Raw genomic sequence first — 20495 nt, forward strand, 5'->3', positions numbered from 1 at the left:
ACCTGAGAAGACTCTTCTCAGTTGGTGCAAAGTGTGAGCCACCAGAAACACGTAGTATCAGGTACAGTCATACATCGGGTTGAAGTTGCTTCAGGTTGAGCGTTTTCAGGTTGCACTCCACGGCGACCTGGAAGTAACGGAACACATTACTTCCGGGTTTCGCCACTAGCACATGTGCAGACGCTCAAAATGACGTCATGAACATGCACAGAAGCAGCAAATCGTGACCCGTGCACATGCAGATGCGGGTTGTGTTCTGCTCTGGATGCAAATGGGGCTCCGGAACAGATCCCGCTCACATCCAGAGGTACCACCGTACTCCAGGTTTTGCTCTGGCTTCCTGTACGTCGGAGAAAAATGTTGTGGAGAGATTTGAAGGGGAGAAGTGGTAGATGGGAGAAATCCACCTTTCCCCAGCCTTCTGTGTTTCCTCAGAAATACCGTAAGTTTCTGGAGATTAGTAAGGCTATTAGAGGAGTCTGGCAAATCTGGTCCAGGATCCTGTTCTCAGAGTGCACATGGGAAGCCCAGAAGTAGGATCTGAGTGCAAAAGTACTCTCCCCCCAAAAACGAAAGTGGAATGAAATTGCTGTGGTGATATGAATTCACTCCATGGGCTAGTTTGGATGTAATGAAGAATGATGGTTTCTCAGTACATTAATGAACAGTTGGTTCATGAGCAACCCTCTCCCCATGTGGCTGTAAGGAGATTGGGAACACTGCTCTTCTTTCAAAGTAGCCACAGTTCCTCGTTATGTCTGTAGTTGGAGAACTGTGGCTGATTTAAACAGTGGTTTCAAATTAGCCGGGTTCTGAAAGTACATTTTGATCCTGGCTTTCTCCTTAACATACCACCGTTTAAATAAACCACAGTTCTCTTAAGCTCAAAAATAATGGGGAACTGTGGTTACTTTGAAAGCAGAAGTGAAAACCATAGAAACAGAGGAGGAAGCACATGTGAAATGATGGCGCATGGAGATTTGCACATGTACCTCTAAGAATGGCCGACTACGGCAAGATAGAAGTTTTAAACATGCTGCTTGTCAGTGAAGCCAGCTGCTTGTTCTAAAATTAACACCTACCTTGTGTTTTCTTCTGTAGTTCGTGACATCTGTTTTGTAATTCACTCTCTCGTAAGAGAGTCGCCTGGAGTTGCTCAGCTTGCTGCTCAGCTGCGTCTGATATCAACCTTAAACGCTGCACCTCCTCCTGGAGGAGCAGATTTTCCCTCTGGCATTCACCCAAGCTTCGGTTCAGACTGGATATTTCTGAAAGGTAATTGGATTTCTCATCAAAAAATAAAAAAATAAAATTCCAGATACCATCACAATAAAAATGACTGTCCTCTGTTGTACAGAAACAACTCTTCAGGAAAGAAGAATGAATTTCAATTAATTTTTGCTGGCTATTTAAGTACTACAGATTCAGTATCTACACCTACGAAGATGCCATCACTGTTAAAAAAAATTTATAAATAAATAAATATGATTTTGATACCTTTGTCCCAGCTTCAATTTAATTGTCAATTTATATAGTATTTCTGTATTTGACAAGTACCAAGCATATTTGCTGCTCCTTATCCAGACTTCCTTTGGCTAAGTATGCATAGTTATTGCCAGTCACTGCTGGAATATACATTAATTGTGACAAGTCAGGGCTGAAGGACCAAAAATCAGAGGTAATTGTAAGTGTGGTCTGTATTGCCAAGTGCATAAACAGTCACAGAATTTCAAAATGGCACTGCATGCAGAGGGGCACAATGTTCTCAGGTTCCTGAACCTTAATTTCCTGCCATCCAAACTCAACATTAACAAAAGAAGCACTTTTAGAATGACGTATTACAGAAAGAATGGGGAAAGCATGCACATATTTTTACATTTGCCTCATTTAAGATAGTCAGAACATTTCTGCACTAGCTACTCAGAAAAACCAGAGACAGTGTCGTATTCAGCAAGAAAAGCACATGTATCAAGTCAGCTGCTCTCAACATTTACAAAACCCTCCGTAGTTAACTGACCAAAATAACAACACATCTGAATAGGAGGAGCTGGGATTTCATGCAGATTACAAAAATAAAAAATGTGCATTAAAAAAAATCAGGGTCACATATATCTAGGGCAAAACAACATTAAAATGGATTTTCTTATAACATATATTATCTAGTCAGATATCTGACCGGGGCCCAATGTCAAAATAATTCGCTCATATCCCTATATCCTGCTATTCTGTTCTGAAAAGCTGCAGTGAATTTAACACTTGCACAAGAACCTGAGATCACCTGGAAACAGAGAGAACAGCAGTGGCAGAGGCAGCATCCTGCCAATGTGCCTCTTTTGCCCTTTGCGAACAAGAGCACAGCGAGTTCTCCCATTGCCTACCCCTTGAGGCGCCTTTGGAGACTTCAGATTCCATGACCCTTCATCTCTATGACTTAAGGGGAAGGTTGACAGTTGTTTTTCCTGTGAGGCAGAAAATTCCCTGTGTTGGATTTTGTTCAAGTCATTTCAACGTGACCCATAAAAAACGGTCAACAGTCATAAGCTACTGCATGCAGCTAATTTTTGTGGGCAAAAGCTGGCAGGGAAGGGAGAGGACTGAGTTTCGATTTTAGAGACCTGGACTCAAATCAGAGCTCAGCTACGAAGCTCGGGGAAGCCATTCTCTCCGACGCCGAGACCTCATTGAAGTGCGAAGCCCTTGCTAAGGCTGTACCCATTTCAACTCACAAGACTAAATGCCCAGTGATAGCTAAAAAACTTTCTTTAAAAAGCACCTTTGCATAGGAAAACAGATTTCAGTGAGGCTGGGGCACAAGGCTTCTCTCTGACATCTCGCTTTCTCTGTAGCATTATTATAATTAAAGATCCCATCATATCGCAGCCGACCATCTAAAGTAGTACGGGGCAGTGCACAGGTTTACTGCCTCAGCAATAACTAGTTTTTAGTCTGATATACTTTACAAGGGTGCTGCGAAGACAAAATAAATCAGAAGTGTAAATCACTATTAAAAGTCTGTAGAAATGACCAAGAATCAGATGCTGGGGAAAGTTGTAATCTGGTAATTTACCTGTCAATGCTGTTAAATTAATCTTTTTTATGTGTAAAAAAATCTCTCCTTTGAGTGCACTCCATTGGCTGAGAAAGTCAAATATTCCTCCTTTAACACTGTGTACCTCTCCTTTGATAAAGGGAAGGAGAACAAAGGCTTTCTTTAGGATGAATTTATGTCGTTCCAATGTTTTTCTGCCAAAAAGGAAAAGAAGAACTAATTGGTAAATGGTTTTTTAAAAACAAAATAGCACTTTGAAAAAGAAGCATTTAAAAAAATTATTGATTTATATCAATAAAAGAAGCTAATTGAGTTTTCTGCCTTGCAGTTAGATTCATCAATACTTGGAATATGTTTCAACATTTTCAGCTAAGCTTTATATGGCAATTATGACTATCTTTACCAAATACCTTTCTATCTCGTGCAGCTGGCACACCTAGCACATGCACTTTTGAATTCAACTTGCATGATTTTTTAGAATTATATCATTGTTTGGACAAAATGGGTGCTCTACAAAAGATTACAGCTAATATTCAGACATAATTTTCATGGATTAATTTTTTTAATGCCAAACAATTTGTAGGCATCTTGCATTTTTGGATAATTTTCTGATTCAGAAAGACATCAGTCTGTCAAAAATCTTGATTTGTGGTAGAGATGGCCAAACTTTGGCTCATGAAGTATAGCTCCACACAGTTAAACAAATGAATGTGTATTAATGAAGACGCTTGTAGGGAATTCCTGTGTGAGGGTTTTCAGTTTGCTGAAGCCATTCTCCTTTTTACTCCCAGCACAAACTGGGATCAAGGGAGAAGATGGGGAAATACCATGGTGATTTGTTGTGGTCCAGTGCAGGAGGTTTCCAGGGATTATGTGCTAGACTAGGGAACTGAGAGAAGAAGTAAGCAGGCTGGTTAAGGGGAAGTTGGGTAGAGAAGAGCAGCAAAAGCAGAGGCACACATAGGTAGACAAAGAGGCTTTCAGGAAGTTGGACAGTGATGACAGAACCACAAAGCTCGATTTAGGATAGCAGTTGACAACAGAAGACCATGTATGCTTCACTTCTCAGCTGCATCACTATTAGATAACTCTTGGGCACAGAAACTTTGGACATTGCCAATACTTAGTCTATTTAGAAGGTTATAGAGCTAGAAATCATGAACACTGGAAAATACTGGACACAATTAAAAAAATACACTTTGGGGTCATGGACGGGGTGAAGTAAAGAATTCAGACCCACTATAACTCCAACCTTGCCAACAAAGGTCCATATAGTTAAAGCCATGGTTTTCCCAGTAGTGATGTATGGAAGTGAGAGCTGGACCATAAAGAAGGCTGATCGCCGAAGAATTGATGCTTTTGAATTATGGTGCTGGAGGAGACTCTTGAGAGTCCCAAGGACTGCAAGAAGATCAAACGCATCCATTCTTAAGGAAATCAGCCCTGAGTGCTCACTGGAAGGACAGATCCTGAAGCTGAGGCTCCAATACTTTGGCCACCTCATGAGAAGAGAAGACTCCCTGGAAAAGACCCTGATGATGGGAAAGATGGAGGGTACAAGGAGAAGGGGACGACAGAGGACAAGATGGTTGGACAGTGTTCTCGAAGCCACAAACATGAGTCTGACCAAACTGCGGGAGGCAGTGGAAGACAGGAGTGCCTGGCGTGCTCTGGTCCATGGGGTCACGAAAAGTCGGACACGACTAAACGACTAAACAACAACAACATAACTTCAACCCAGAAATGCATGTGGAGTTATCTATGTGTCTTTTTGCTTTCTTCCTCAAATGGCAGTCCCCCCCTTCTTCCCCTATGAGGAAGTTCTGAACCCAGGTTACAGCAAAATATACTTTCACTTGAACATACAATCTGTTATTTGTGATTGCTTGCAAACCAGAATGCTACCTGCTTGTTTGACAGCATAACATATGAATGCAACCTATGACATGGGTCACATGATTACCTACGTTGTGGTTGACTGGGAACAAGCCAAAGTGAGCCTTTGGGTGTGTACTTTTTACCTTTACTTCTCCCTATGTGACAAAAGGTGAGTGAAAGGTTCCACATTCACTTTAGAACAACTACAAACTCAGAGAATTGTGGTTTTCCTAATTAAAGTTTGTTAACAAACCAGAATCTGAAACCACCATTTAATTGTGATTTGTTTAAACTAACTTTGGTTGGAACAAGCTATAGTTCCCGAATACAAATGTAACACACCTGATCTACTAATCATAGTTTACGGAAAATCATAGGAATGAAGCATTTCAATAAAAACATGTGGCAGCTAATGCTATGATTTTACCAGATATATCCTACTGCGTGCATCACAAAAAAAGTTAGTTCTCCTACGTACTGCCTTCTGAAATCTCTTACCGCAACAGCTGTGTTTGTCTGCATGAAACTTCATTCTCTTTCTGGAGGCTCCTCATCTGTTCATTTAGATTTTGTATTGCTGCTTGCTTATTTTCAAGCTCCAGAGATAAAGTTTTTATCCTATAAGAAGTGTAAAAAAAGGGGGAGGGGGGTTAAAAAAGGTAACACCACCATCTGCCTAATAAGAAATCAATGCCTTGGATCCAAAAGTACCCTTCCTTGAGAAAAAAAGCATCTTCTGTTCATGGAAGGGCAGCTGCTGATGTAGTGGAAGAACGTTGCACTAGACATGTGAACTAAAGCCCTGAAAGGCTATTGTAAAAGACCTGATGATACAGTGAGGGATGGGGGAACACCCCGGCATCCTGCTTGTAAATATTATACTGACATATCTGCCTTTAACACCAGTTGTAAAGTCATGTTTTGCTCAGCATCTTCTACTCAGCAGATAGAATGCTCCAGCATAAGCGCTCTTTTTTCTTTTCTTTTCTTTTGCTGGCACAGCAGATCTTTCCATTATCTTTTGATCACTGCACAGTTTTAAAGCAGAAGGATTTTCGTCTTCTTTTCCCCATATTCTTACAGCCGGAAGCTGGTATGATTTTGCTTTGGCGGGAAGAACAAGGGGAGGGTGGTGGTGGCGGCGGTGCAGAAATTAACAGCAAATTTAAAAACTAATTAATTGTAAGATATTTTACACTTCTTTCAATAATCACAAAAGGCATTCATGATTTGGATTACATACAGTTTATTTAAATTTAAGACTGTTTATCAATTAATTAAAAGCCTGGCGATTAAACTAAAAGGCTTGAGATGATTAGCATTCTTAGACTACAATTCAAAGCCCTGGTAGGCAGTGGGGGGATGTGATGAAGTGGCGTAGCCACCGTCACATCTGTAGTCCCGCTGCTCATCCCTGCTGCGGTGGGACAGGGCAGCTAAGTCATACTTGGAGATGTAACTAATTTAAGTTCACTCATTTCAGCGGGTCTACTGTGGATATTCCTTTAGTAGAATATAACACATGGAATACTGAGGAACTGACCACTCAGTCATGCAAAGACAACCTGCCTTAGATTACTGGCTCATTCACTCACTCATTCATTCATTCATTCATTCATTTCTGTTGGTAAATAAAGGTCTGCTAAACACTTTGTAAAGCCATCTTTTTGTGGTACCTTCGTGACAACCAGAACTGGCTTTTTAAAGGCAGCTGAAGGTAGTTTGAAAATGATTCATGCTAGCCATCTTCATGCATTCCAAAGGGGGGCAATGTGCATGGGAGGGGGCAGCCACTGCCCCCAATCAACCTATGTCCACTATGCACAGGGGTGTTTTGTGAACAGCTTGAATCCAGGCTAAGTTGATTTTAATGGTGACTTAGTCATGATTTTTTACACTGATGTCAACGGGACCCAAGTTCAACTCCTTTGGGGTTGTGGTCCACCTAGGTTCTACTCAGAGAAGATGTGCCGAAATAAACGGACAAGTTGGTTATGTCCATTAATTTCAATGAGTCTGCTGAGTATGATACATACTAGATACAACCCTTAGTCTGGATGCAACCCAGTGTGCAGTTTGGGAGCGCAGCCTGCTATCAAGATGTTCCACCATCATCACCATGTTCATCATCTCCAGCTCTGAATGGCTGAAAAAAGCTGGTGTGTTAATTTACCCCACTTTCAGCTCAGGTAAACCAATTTGCAAGTTTTCTGTACTCCAGAAACCTGCAAAACTGGTTTGACCTGAGGCAACGGTAGGACAAAAGGAAAATATGGGGAGGGTCCATATCAGTGGTAGAGCATATGCTTTGCTTGCAGAAAGTTTCAGGTCTGATCACCAGCACCTTCTCCAGTTAAAAAGATCAGGTAGCAAGTGATGTGAAAAACCTCTGCCTGAGACCCTGGAGAGTCCCTAGCTGTCAGAGTAGGCAATACTGAACTAGATAGACAATGAGGGCCCTTTTCCTGATAAAAAACCAATTTCCTATGTGAATAATACAACATGAAAAGTGAAACCTCTTAAATCACATGCAAACTTTTAAAAAGTTATCTGTCCCTAGCCTTGGTGTTCCTTGTTAAACCTCTCACAATGGAGTACATTTCTTTACCCTATAAAACACATCCCACTGAAGCTGCAAACACGCTGAAATACCAGACGCGATTGGCAGATCCAAAGGATGTAAGAACTATAGTGTGTGAATAGCACAGTCTTATGCTGTGCCCTTTTCTCTGGCGTCCAGCTTCTGCCAATCGGATGCCCTTAGATAGCTATCAAGCAGTTTTCACTTTTTAAGAGAATCATAGAGTTATAGAGCTGGGAGGAACCCTGAGGATCATCTACTTCAATCCCCTGCAATGCTGGAATATGCAGCTGTCCCACACAGGGATCGAACCTGCAACACTGGCGTTATCAGCACCACACTCTAACTAACTGAGCTATCCAGGCTAGAAGTCAGGGGGTTGCATCCCATGAAGCTCTACTCAGAGCAGCCTCAATGAAATAAACAGAACTAATTAATGCTTTTGAATTATGGTACTGGAGGAGACTCTTGAGAGTCCCATGGACTGTAAGAAGATCAAACCTATCCATTCTTAAGGAAATCAGCCCTGAGTGCTCACTGGAAGGACAGATCATGAAGCTGAGGCTCCAATACTTTGGCCACCTCATGAGAAGAGAAGACTCCCTGGAAAAGACCCTGATGTTGGGAAAGATTGAGGGCACAAGGAGAAGGGGACGACAGAGGGCGAGATGGTTGGACAGTGTTCTCGAAGCTACCAGCATGAGTTTGACCAAACTGCGGGAGGCAGTGGAAGACAGAAGTGCCTGGCGTGCTCTGGTCCATGGGGTCACGAAGTGTGGGACACGACTAAACGACTAAACAACAACAATGTCATCATGTCCATTAATTTCAGTGGGTCTACTCCAAGTAGGATTTAGTCGCCTAAAAAGCACTTTATTTAATTCACAAATGTATGCATTTCTGTGTACTCATGCATCTCCAAAATATGGAGAAGCCCCTATGTTATTTTTCAGTAGCCTGACCTTGACCACTTGACTGGACCCCAAAAAGATTTCACTTCAAAAAAACAGAATGGCCAATGAGAACAGTATGGAGCCAGCATGGTAGTGGTTAGGAGAGTCAGACCACAACTGAAGAAACCTGGATTCCATGATGAAGCTCGCAGTGATCTTGGACCAGTCATTCTGTCTACCTAACCTGACACACAGGGTTGTTGACGGGGGTGTGTATAATGTATGCTGCCTTTGGAAGAAGGATGGGATTAAGACATTAGTTTAATAAAACACATGCAATCTATACACTGAAGACTTGCACCAGCTGGAGAGTTCTCCCTAAAATTTAATGTGTGTGAACAGGCTTTTGATTAAAATGACCGATGTTAGCAGGATCCTCTGAATAAGGTGTTAAACGTTATTAAAGGCAGAACTGAATGTCCTTCTCCTTGGACATTTTAATCAAACATACTGAAAGTTTTTGAAATGAAACACATGTATCTAATCTTTATTCAAGGCAGTATAAAATATAATAAGGAAGTATAGGGTTACACCATTAATATGCACACCAGCAATTCCTTGCCAACAGAGGCCTTTAGCAACACCAGAGACTGGTAGCTTTTGAAAACTGAATTACTTAAGCTAATAAAACTTGCAGTGACACTTCTTGAACTGAGCTTATTGTTCCTTATAAAGTAATTATATTCATCAGCATTTTACTGCAACGATTCAGGCTAACATTTGATACCCATAAATTACATACTGTGTCCCTTTTGAAAAATAAACAGGAAAATGAACCACCAACAATTATGTCACATTTTCTTTTGCCAAAAAAAGAGCATTTTTTTGTCTGATTCCCAGGATTGGGTGATAAATATCTCCCGGGAATGCCTTGAAAAGAACAGCCAGCTCTCCCAGTTTAGCTGAAAATTGTACATGACATAATTCTTACTGGGTGTGCAATAAAGAAGTGAGTATAATCAATTATTTTTAGATCAGCACTTCTGAAGTTGGCTGGTCCATTCCTTCTCCCAAGTAGGAACACACCTCTTTGAGGATCTCCCAGTGTGATTGAGAAAAAAAGAAAACAAACATGAGGTTTACATGACAGTGGCTGTTCTCAAGGCATAGTTGAATTTCCAAGAGGCAGTGTGGTGTAGACTAGAACTGGGGAACCCCCCCCCCTGAATTTTCAGGGAAACATACAGAATTGCAGAGTTGGAAGGGATTCCAAGGGTCATCTAGTCAAACCCTCTGCAATGCAGGAATCTCAACTAGATTGTACATGACAGGTGGCCTTGTAACCTCTGTTTGGGGGAAACCATTTGCAATGGGGTAAGAGTAAGGGCAAAGTAGTGGACACTCTCCCAAGCTTAGTGTCCAGGGAAGTGAAGGAAGTTTCCTTCACTTTCCGTTTGCAAGTTGCCTTCCTTCAGTGAAAGAGAGACAAACATGGCTTAAGATTGGGTGATACTGGTTTAATATTCTGTAACATCTTAGACCAGGGGTCAGCAAACTTTTTCAGCAGGGGGCCGGTCCACTGTTCCTCAGACCTTGTGGGGGGCCAGACTATATTTTTTTTTGGGGGGGGGATGAATGAATTCCTATGCCCCACAAATAACCCAGAGGTGCATTTTAAATAAAAGCACACATTCTACTCATGTAAAAACACCCGGCAGGCCCCACAAATAACCCAGAGGTGTAAATAAAAGGACACATTCTACTCATGTAAAAACACGTTGATTCCCAGACCGTCTGCGGGCCGGATTTAGAAAGTGCTTGGGCTGGATCTGGCCCCCGGGCCTTAGGTTGCCTACCCAAGTCATGAGTAGGCAAACTAAGGCCCGGGGAGTGGATCCAGCCCAATCGCCTTATAAATCCGGCCTGCGCACGGTCCGAGAATCAGTGTGTTTTTACATGAGTAGAATATGTATTTTTATTTAAAATGCATCTCTGGGTTATTTGTGGGACATAGGAATTCGTTCATTTTTTCTTTTCTCCCCCCCCCCCAAAAAAATATAGTCCGGCCCCCCACAAGGTCTGAGGGACAGTGGACCGGCCCCCTGCTGAAAAAGTTTGCTGACCCCTGTCTTAGACTAATCATGCAGCTTACAAGGTGACTCTATTCCACAAAAGCTTGTGCCATTAAATAGTCCATTGGGTTACAGTTAAGGGAAGCAGGGCCACTCCATAAGCTCTGCTGAGAAGCCAGCTTCAGCTGGCTTTTCCACTCCCTCAGTTATCACCTGGCAGCAGCCATTAAGTCAGGCTGCAGGCAAAGGGAGGGAGGGAGGGAGAAGGCCCACTCTATAAACTCAGTTGATAAGCCACCAACTTTGGCCTCTTTCTCCTTTCCTTGAACTGTTTCCTTTCCAGCTGCTCATCATAAGAACTTTGTAACTGAAAACTAGTGCCTGTGTTTGCTTTCCCCTCTCCTTCCTCCCAATCCCTGTTCTTCTTATGCTGTTATTGTTCAAAGTATTGTAAGCCTGAGAACTGTCCTATTTTTAATCGTTGTAAGTCAAACTGGGAGCCTTTGCAGATGAAGAACAGGGTAAAAATGCTTTAAACCAGTGGTTCTCAAAAGGTGTGGCAGGGGAGGATGGCAAGTGTGGCAGGAAGATTCAAAGACAATCAAAGAAGCATTTAAACATTTCAGTATAGTACAGTATAGTATAGTATGATTGTTATTTTTTTGCACAATATGGATAGATCTTTTCAAAATGAGAGCAGGAGCATCACGTGATACTGAGGACAATCCTAGTTGAGATCTTTTTGTTCTCCAATGTATTTCTTAAAAATAAGAAATTTGGTGTGGTGCAAGCAAATTTCCCCCCTGAAAGTGTGGCCCAGAGAATAAAGTTTGAGAACCACTGCTTTAAATAAAACAAGCCTTTAAGGAGCTGCAGGACTTCTGGTTGTTTTGCTGTGAAGACCTAAATCAAGTACCTTCCAGAAGAGTTTTTTGTTTCTTAGGCTTCTGAGGAAGAAAGTCAGACTCCTCAAACTTCTATGAAGCTGCAGCTGCTGAATATTGAGACAAACCACCTCTGGTCCATTAGTCTGAGATGTTTTTAACTGGAGAGAAACCAAGGATTAAACATGGGACCTCCTGCATGTAAACATATGGTCAACTGCTGAGTCATGATATGCTCCCCTCAAACTGCCCCTCACAGGCCTGTTCATAACAGGTGAGATTACTTCATTTTCTTGAAGACCTGCCTGCTTTTCTCAGCAATATATTTATTTGACTCTATGAGAGTATGAAAATACTGGTAAGTCATGACAACTTGAACAGTGCATCTTGGTGTCAAGCACAGTGCTTTAATGAACAAAGGTTGGTTATAATTTTTTTGGTTCAAATGTGCAACAAAACCATGTCCTCCTGGCTCTGTTTCCCACATCAAAAAGTCAAACTGGAGAAAGAAAACTCTTTGTCACTTTCCTAATTTTTAGCACATGAAACCATGAAAAGGATACTATGCTCCATGGATAATTAACTCTGGGCACTAAAGGCAGGGGGGGATAACAACTAAGAACATGCTGATCTCCTCTGCACTTGCACAGTTCACATAAACTGTGAAACTGAACATCTTGCTATCACAGCCAGCATATGGTCATCTACTAAACACAAGATAAATTGGCACAAAGCGAGATATCTTGAGAACCAGTGCTGATAAGGAAAATAGAAGGCAGGAGAAAAGAGGTCAGCAGGCATCTAATCCAGGAAAAAATGACGGGTCCTTCCTCAAGGCTGTGTAAATGGTTAGCAAACACCATACAATCTTGCTAGGGGACCTTAGCGACCACATTCATTTTCAATTTCATACACAGACTTGTATTTGCACACATAAAGAAACTGAAGGCCTGCTTCCAAAGGTAGATGAGAAGTGTAGTTGGGAACCATCTGTAGAGAAGCCTAGGCTGGCAGGATTTCTCTCCCCAACACCTCCTGCTTTTGAACAGCATTCCTATGCAATGACAGTTTCAAAAGTTGATTTCCCTGCAGCATGGGCTGATCTTCCAGAAACACAACCCAAAGCTGCCCTGGGTGCACAGAGCTAATTGGCCAGGCCTATGTATTGTATGGACGTGGGTGGCGCTGTGGGTTAAACCACAGAGCCTAGGACTTGCTGATCGGAAGGTTGGTGGTTCGAATTCCCGCGACGGGGTGAGGTCCCATTGCTCGGTCCCTGCTCCTGCCAACCTAGCAGTTTGAAAGCACATCAAAGTGCAAGTAGATAAATAGGTACCGCTCCAGCGGGAAGGTAAATGGCATTTCCGTGCGCTGCTCTGGTTTGCCAGAAGCGGCTTAGTCATGCTGGCCACATGACCCGGAAGCTGTACCCCGGCTCCCTCAGCCAATAAAGCGAGATGAGTGCCGTAACCCCAGAGTCGGTCATGACTGGACCTAATGGTCAGGGGTCCCTTTACCCCTTTACCTATGTATTGTATATCACAGGCAATGGCAAACTTGACTACTTCACATGCACACACAATCAGTGGAGAAATTGAAAGCTGGAAAGTGGCTACATTTTTAAAATAAATAAAATTAGTCTTAGATTAGCAAGTATACAGATATTTGATGTGCAAAATAAGTAGAATTCTGAATCATGATTTGTCAGTCATCTGAAACTGTGATTTGTATTGATATAATCTTATTCAACACAAAGCAATTCCTTCAATAATATTTTTGGAGGCAATGATTAATTAATATATGCAAACACTAAAAAACAGTGCCTAGAAGAATACTGTTTAATCAGGGTTACTGTTGTATCTTATCAGGTTTTTCAGTGACATAAGGTGATATTGTGTAAAAGAAATCCTTCTGTGTTTGGCTCTGAGCTTTGTAATTTTCCTGTCTGTGTGCAAGCCATCTTGTGCTAGGTTTGCCCGTTTCTTTCTAGAGTTTAAGTGACTTTGAGTTTTGCTTAGCAGTTGTTCAAAACAAGGAACATATTAAGTTTCTTGTGTCTGGAATTGGCTTTGGACTACAGTGGTATCTCAGATTACAAACACTTCGGGTTACAGACTCCACTAACCCAGAAGTAGTACCTCGGGTTAAGAACTTTACCTCAGGATGAGAACAGAAATCGCATGACGGTGGTGCAGCTGCAGTGTGAGGCCCCATTAGCTAAAGTGGTACCTCAGGTTAAGAACAGTTTCAGGTTAAGAACAAGCCTCCAGAACGAATTAAGGATGTAACCAGAGGTACCACTGTAGCAGCAAGTTTTCTCTCACCATAGTGCAAACCACTGGAAAAGAATAGCACAGTCTCACAGTCTAGGGTTGTCAGACACAACATTTCCTCCTTCAGGGAGGACATACATGCCGATAAGCACATTGACAAAGATATGGGTCAGATAAAGCTCAGTCAGCTAAATTTAAAACAATACATTGTAAAGGAAAACAATGATGTTTCTCATGCTTCTGGCACTAGGTTATATCTTGGTATGGAACACAAGTGACAGCTTTCAGATTACATATTAAAATTATACACAGGAGTTTGTAGGACAGAAATATCAGTAATTTGTAAATTACAAATAAAGAGCACTCAAGAGGGATAGCTATATTAGTCTGCTGCAGCAAAAGCAACAAACCTTTGACACCTTAAAGAACAACAGATTTAATGTAGCATCAATTTTCCTAAACTAAAGTCCACATTGTCAGAAGATAATGGAGGTTTACATGGATAACAGTTCAAATGTGATAAATCCAATTATAGAATAACATCTACCCCTGACTAAATAACTACTTGAGAAGCATGTTCCCATGCAAGAAACCTGAGCTGTCTGCTGACCAGCAAGTTTGTGTATTAGCTTGAAAGAGTAAAGAGACATCCATGCTTTGTGAAACACTAGTTTTAGGAGAATAGCTGTGTTTCCAAAAATGTACTTTCAAAACAACCAGAACTATTTCTATTTCCCACATGGTATGACCTGCTGAAACAGATAACACAGCCTACAGGATCCTGCGTGCTTGATAAAAACCTCCAGCTGCGCTATTTGTAAGCCTTTTTTGAGAATGAGTCACACTGAGGGTATCCAAGTCAGAGGTCACACATTCATCAAATGTCATTCAAATATATGAAGAAGGGGTACAAATCCAGATCCACACTTCACAAAGATAGCACTCCTATATCCGGCTGGGCCCTGCTAGATCATAGCTCTACAGCTAGCAACTTTAAAATAATGTAAACACATATTCCATTCAATCAACATGAAACCAGCTTACCAAACTTCATAGACCAACAAGGCCAAATCAGTTAATGCTGAGGCGTTCAAACAGGAGTTCCCTGGTGATTAGCAAGCCTTATTACCCAATGAGATCCCCTCCGCCCCTGCTTCAGGTGTTTCTTGCCTCAAGGACCTTTGCACTCTTCCTTTGTAAATTGGAGAAAAGTCCACAGCTCAATTGTCTGGCAACACCTGGGCTCCGAATGCAGTGCATTCAAGAGAAAAGATCAATAGCCCCTTATCTTTTGTACACAAGGCACTTCCTCAAATGTCCACCCAGGCCTCAAACCTATTCTTTTTAACCTTTTCCCCTCTGAGTTTTGATGTCCTGTTGTTCCTGCCTTAGTTATCATACAATGGATCCTGGCCCTGCACATTTACCCAATCCCACCCTTGTTTCCTCTAATAAGGCTTTCTGATGCTGTCATTTTTCAAGATTATGATGCCAAGAACCATCTTAATAGATGTGGAAGTAGAGGTGAGTGGCAGAAAAACAAAGAAACAACCACCTGTAACGGGAAACACAAGCCACTGCAAATCTAGAATAGAAAGCCATTCCAAGGAATCATTCATAATCATTATTATCCTACCTTACAGAACTGTTTTACTAAGATAATGTATGAAGTGCTTCCAACATTCCAATTCAAATGCTAGGTATTATTATTATTTGCTGAGATTGCTCGTGCCATACCTAGTCTATCTGGTGCCACAAAAAGATTTTTAGAGGCCAGTGTTGTGAGTGATAAAACTTTCACATTTCAATACAATTAATCAAGTACAGGGGTATTTCTGTTTCAGCCAGGTGTGTTATCTGTATTAGGATTTGTAACCTAAAGCTACCAGTACAGGCCAAATGACATTAGTGTTCAGTGTAGATGTGACAATGGCTGCCTGCAAACCAGCTTTCTATGTTTCTGTGTAACATGGTTTAGAACTCAGAAGCTAGTCCATATGACATGCAGTGCTTCCCCCCCCTTCATCTCTCTCATACAATTCCCCTCTCCCCTTCTGAAGGTCTCAAAGTTTGGAATTACATCAAATGCTTAACATTAACCAACTTCTCTGAGTTTGCAAATCTGTTTCAACCCTAGCTTCAAGTTCTGGTGAAGATTGCAACCCTGGTAAGCGGTTACCATCGTTGGTGTTAGTGCAGATGTAACACTAAACCATGGTTAAAACCGACAAGGGAGGGAAAGGGGGCGTTTATATCAGAAAGGAAGTGGGGAAACTCTTGTCTATGTTGGCTCCTGATTCGCAAACCAACCCATGACTGAGTTCGAATTTCCCATGTTACAGCTGGAAGGGCAAAATCATATTCTCACCTGTCTTTTTCACAATAGGGCAAACCTTTAGGTTGCTGAGAAAATTATTAAACTGGAGTTTCACCTCTGATGACAGCAGACTTTAAAATAACTTTCCTACCATGACGTTACTGACTGGTACTAAACAATTCAAGGAACAGACACTGACCTCTAAAGAATCAGTCAAACTATGGTTTAATGAACATGAATTCATCGGGATGCAAGCTGAATCTGGCAAGACAGCCAAAGTTTGCTTTTCCTTGAATGACATTAATGAGTATGTTACTTTTTAAAAAACAAGGACGAATAGCACATTCCAACCTTTCTCTTTTTGATTTGCTAGCTGCTGCACACTGTTCAAAATCTTGATTTAGCTGCTGTAGTTTTTCTTGAAGTGTTTTCTCCCGTTCTATGCTGCCTTCATAAAACTTCACCTTCACTTCCATTGCTTTTACTTTCTCTTCCAGCAGCTTAAACTCATGGAGGATCAAATAGCTGACTCCGCAATATTTACACACTGTCTCTTCCCGGGACATCTAGAAGGGAAATGGTAAGCAATATATTTAGAGAATGGATTAAATGAAGTGAAGTAGCAAATCACATACAAAGCTGAGTTAGGCCACTGGAACATCAAGCCTCAATTGACGGGCAATGAATCTCCGGGATCTCTGACTGGAGTCATAGGTGGAATCTAGACACCTATAAAAAACACTGTGAAAATGCTTTTTTTTATTAACGTTTTGAAAAATGTCTTGATTTGCCATAAGCTCATCATCGCCATCTAGTGTCACATTTGTATACTGCACTTAAAACGTTATATTTGCAGCTGTATAGCTGAGTCCATAGAATCATAGAATTGTAGAGTTGGAAGGGACCCTGAGGATCATCTGGTTCAACCCCCTGCAATGCAGGAATATGCAGCTGTCCCATACAGGGATTGAACCTGCAGCCTTGGCATTATCAGCACCATGCTCTAACCAACTGAGCTGTCCTGGGATCTTCTGCATACAAAGGATGTGCTCTAGCAGTGAGCTACATCCCTTTCCCAACTGGATATAGTAGTATTAAAAAAAGTCTAGGGGGCAGCAGAACAAGAAATCACAGCTGTTTCCCCCATCAATTAAACCGTTTGCTATATTAGCCAATGAAGGAACAAAACAGAGATTAAGATCTGACCAAAAAGAAGAAGAGTCTTGCTACTTGTAAATAGCCCCTGCGAGTGGGAATTTCTATCTGGGGAGGCTCTCCTGTTCCCTTTTCCTGCTGGCTGTAGCAACATGTAGGTGGGTGTTGCTTCTGAACAGAATTACTGTAGAGACAGAGAAGCCATTTCTACAGTGGGAACAGTGTCTTCTGTCGGGGGTTGCTGTGTTCCAGTCTTCCAACTCTGCCTTTGCCATCTGTTAGTTGCTGCAACCAGCGGGAGATGACAACAGAAAAATAGAACATGGTGGCACTCAGGCAACTGGGGCAGGGCCATATCTCCAACCCCTGGTTAAAAGATACTGAAAGTTGCGAAAGGTCTCCATCAGGTCTCCACATAACCTAACAAGGGGAGGTTCATCTAGTCCAGCATCCTGTTCTCATAGTGGCCAACCAGATGCCTACAGGAAGACTGCAAGCAACAGCATTCTTTCTACTTGTGCTCTCTTTTGTTCTTTAATTTTTTTAAAAAAATAAAATCAAGATACTGAGTTATTGACTCCTTTGGAGCACTTCAGAGAAATGAATTATCATCTCTTGCCTGACAAAACCACATCTGCGGTCCACCAAAACCATGATTAGGGTAGTGTTCATAGAGAGCATCATGTGATGCACTGCACGTGTCACTTATGAGTCACACAGAAACTATGAAATCTGGCAGGTGTGGGATTATTAATCATCAACACAGGATGTATTTCAGCACACAATTACTTATTTGGGTGAAGCTGAGTTTCTTACAAAAAAAAAATTATAAGCCCTGCAGCATAACTTTGTTCCCCCTACACTTTCAGTTCAATAATTCTCCCCTGCAAATCACAACCCAATTTAATTACTCCTGCTTGTGTGTATGTGCACAAACAGAAGTACTGAAACAACATTACTCAAGCATGTAGGATTACTTAATGACATGCAAAATTTTACCTTGAGAAAAGAGGACAAGAACCACAGAACTTCCATGTGAGCACACACATTTCTATCTGTGCTCCTGGGGTTCCCTTATTGAAAACATTTGAATTTTAAAGCTACCAGAATCTGCCAAATTATAATTTGGCATTAGAATCTGGTGCAGATGTAACAAAAGTTCTCAGCAAACTATGCTTTAGCACTCAGAAGCCAGTCCTGGTAACAGGTCTGGTGATGTCCTCCCTACACCCCCCCCAAACCAATTCCCCACCTGGAGGACCACCCAAAAATAAAAATATGATACAGCATGAATCCCTCCTGCATGTGCACAGGCCACCGGACCATGTTACTTTTTAAACACCTAAGAAACCTTGCTATTGTGGAGACAATCATACAAACACCAGCACCAGACTTTAGCTTAAACAATGTTCTTGAAGGGAACATAACAACTGTATTGCAAGATTAGACCAACACAGGTAGGCAACTCACAAGAAAAGCATGGCAGTGATAGCTTTCTCATTTGCTTGCCCCCAGTATCTTGTTCTTAGAAGCATATGGCCTCTAAACATTGAGTGATCATACGTAATGTCATGCAGCCATTACAATAACCTCCAGCAACTCTGCAAACCCAGTCAGCGAAGGCAGTTTAGGGTTCTGAAGGGTAGGATAGAGCAATATGTAGTAGTGGAAGAAATGGCAATTTGAGACAAATAGGGGAGGCTAGTCATCAGATGAGCAAAGGCACATGGAAGGGAAACATAATGAATGGGGCAGGCAGAAGCAAGGAGCAAGCTAAAGAGGCCTCCTATCAAGCAATGCAAGTTGAATGACATTCTCTTCTGAGATCACCAAAGGGAATTGGCAATATGTATGCAGCCTAAATCACCACACAAACCGGTAAAGCATTTATAATGCTGAAGTAATTGCATGATTATTTACCCAAAACCATGTCGGGAGAGGACCTGTCATCAAATTATCAAATAGATTGTCAAAAAAAACAACCCCAAAAAACAAACAAACCACCCCACAGCATATATAACTCCTCATATTTCCATGAATGAAGAAACACTTTGACTGTACTACAATTATTTTAATTTTATATTCCACTCAAAGCCTTTGAGAGAAGAGGGATGACTGTTATCTGATAAGAAAGCTTCCTGTGAAGAAGGGGGAGGGAAAAAGAGATTCAAATGTAAGCAAAAGGGAAGAAAAGACAGTCAAGCTTTGCAGCAGTCAAAACAATGAACACTAATAAGATGTAATTATGAGACAAGCCATAACCAAATTAAGCATTCCAATGCCATACCTCAGTGCTATGCATTTTAACTATTATTTGATAAAACTATGTGTCTGAGATGTTGGCTCCAGGACTACTATGCCAGCCTTTATTTATCCTAATTCTTCTTTTTGCCTCGTGAAGCCTGATCATAGCTACAGTGGCTCTGAAGGAAATGAAAAATTAATTTTGTTTTTCCTGGCAGTTACAACCTGTGCTTGGAAATATGAAACTGTTATTCAGAATAAATACCATAAGGTTCCAAAGTACTTAAATTACTTATTGAAAGGGGACAAACTGAGCTGTAATGTGAAGGGAAGGGAGGGACTGTTATCCCAAAAAGAACATTGTGATTTCTTGCAGCATCACTGCTTCTGTCTTTCAAAATAAACAGTTTTAGACATTCCACTTCATGTCTCCAGTATGAGAGGGGAGTGGAGAGGGAGGGGGGGGATCCTGCTTGCGGTCTATCTGGAAATGTCACAGAAGTGTTATTTACATTATAGTTCCTAAAATGAACAAGATGCTTTTAGCATTGCTAACGAAACTGGGTTGAGTTTAGTTGAGAATCATCACAGGCTCATCTTCCTTGCTCTTCAAGAGCTTGATTGTACCTTTCACTGTATATCCCTAATCTCTCATGGGGGTGGGTGGGCAGGGGGTGGGCATCTTGGGACTCACTCTGACACTTGTCAAGATTTTAGTTCTCCATATACATGCTTGAAGCACAAGTAACTTAACTGCTCTTTGATTAAAGTATGATTAAAAGTGCCAATAATACATTTTAAGCATAAGCAACATAATGGATCAATTTGATCACAAGTTAACATGCATTTGAGCCACATCTGCCAGGTCTGTGCCTATGATTTCTGAAGTGACAAAGGACCCTACTCTTGTCCAGATTGCACATTATACAGCAACAATTCCAATTTGCTATGTTACACATAATGGGAATATAGAGGAGGCTGGGATAATATGAAACCAGGTGTGTGTGTGTGTGTGTGTGTGTGTGTGTGTGTGTGTGTGTGTTTAAGCCTTTTATTTGCATATCCCCACCATTCAGGAATATGTTGCCCTGCCCATGGAGGATCCATTAGGCTAGAATGCTGAGTTAAGGTGGGGAGGGACCTGGGGAC

At 41.5% G+C, this 20495-nt stretch overlaps 1 protein-coding gene across 1 annotated transcript in view; it reads right to left on the reverse strand.

Annotated features, from left to right (window-relative positions):
* LEKR1 (leucine, glutamate and lysine rich 1) overlaps window positions 1-20495 on the reverse strand; it is a 67740-nt gene that overhangs the window by 40705 nt on the left and 6540 nt on the right. The window contains exons 3-6 of the mRNA XM_083613273.1: window positions 16299-16513; window positions 5426-5545; window positions 3068-3243; window positions 1083-1268 (exon numbers count right to left, since the gene is read on the reverse strand). Of these exons, the coding sequence (XP_083469399.1) occupies window positions 1083-1268; window positions 3068-3243; window positions 5426-5545; window positions 16299-16513 (697 nt within the window). The remainder of the gene's footprint in view (window positions 1-1082; window positions 1269-3067; window positions 3244-5425; window positions 5546-16298; window positions 16514-20495) is intronic.

The sequence above is a fragment of the Podarcis filfolensis genome (assembly GCF_964270895.1).
Source record: "Podarcis filfolensis genome assembly, chromosome: 5".
Taxonomy (NCBI): Eukaryota; Metazoa; Chordata; class Lepidosauria; order Squamata; family Lacertidae; genus Podarcis; species Podarcis filfolensis.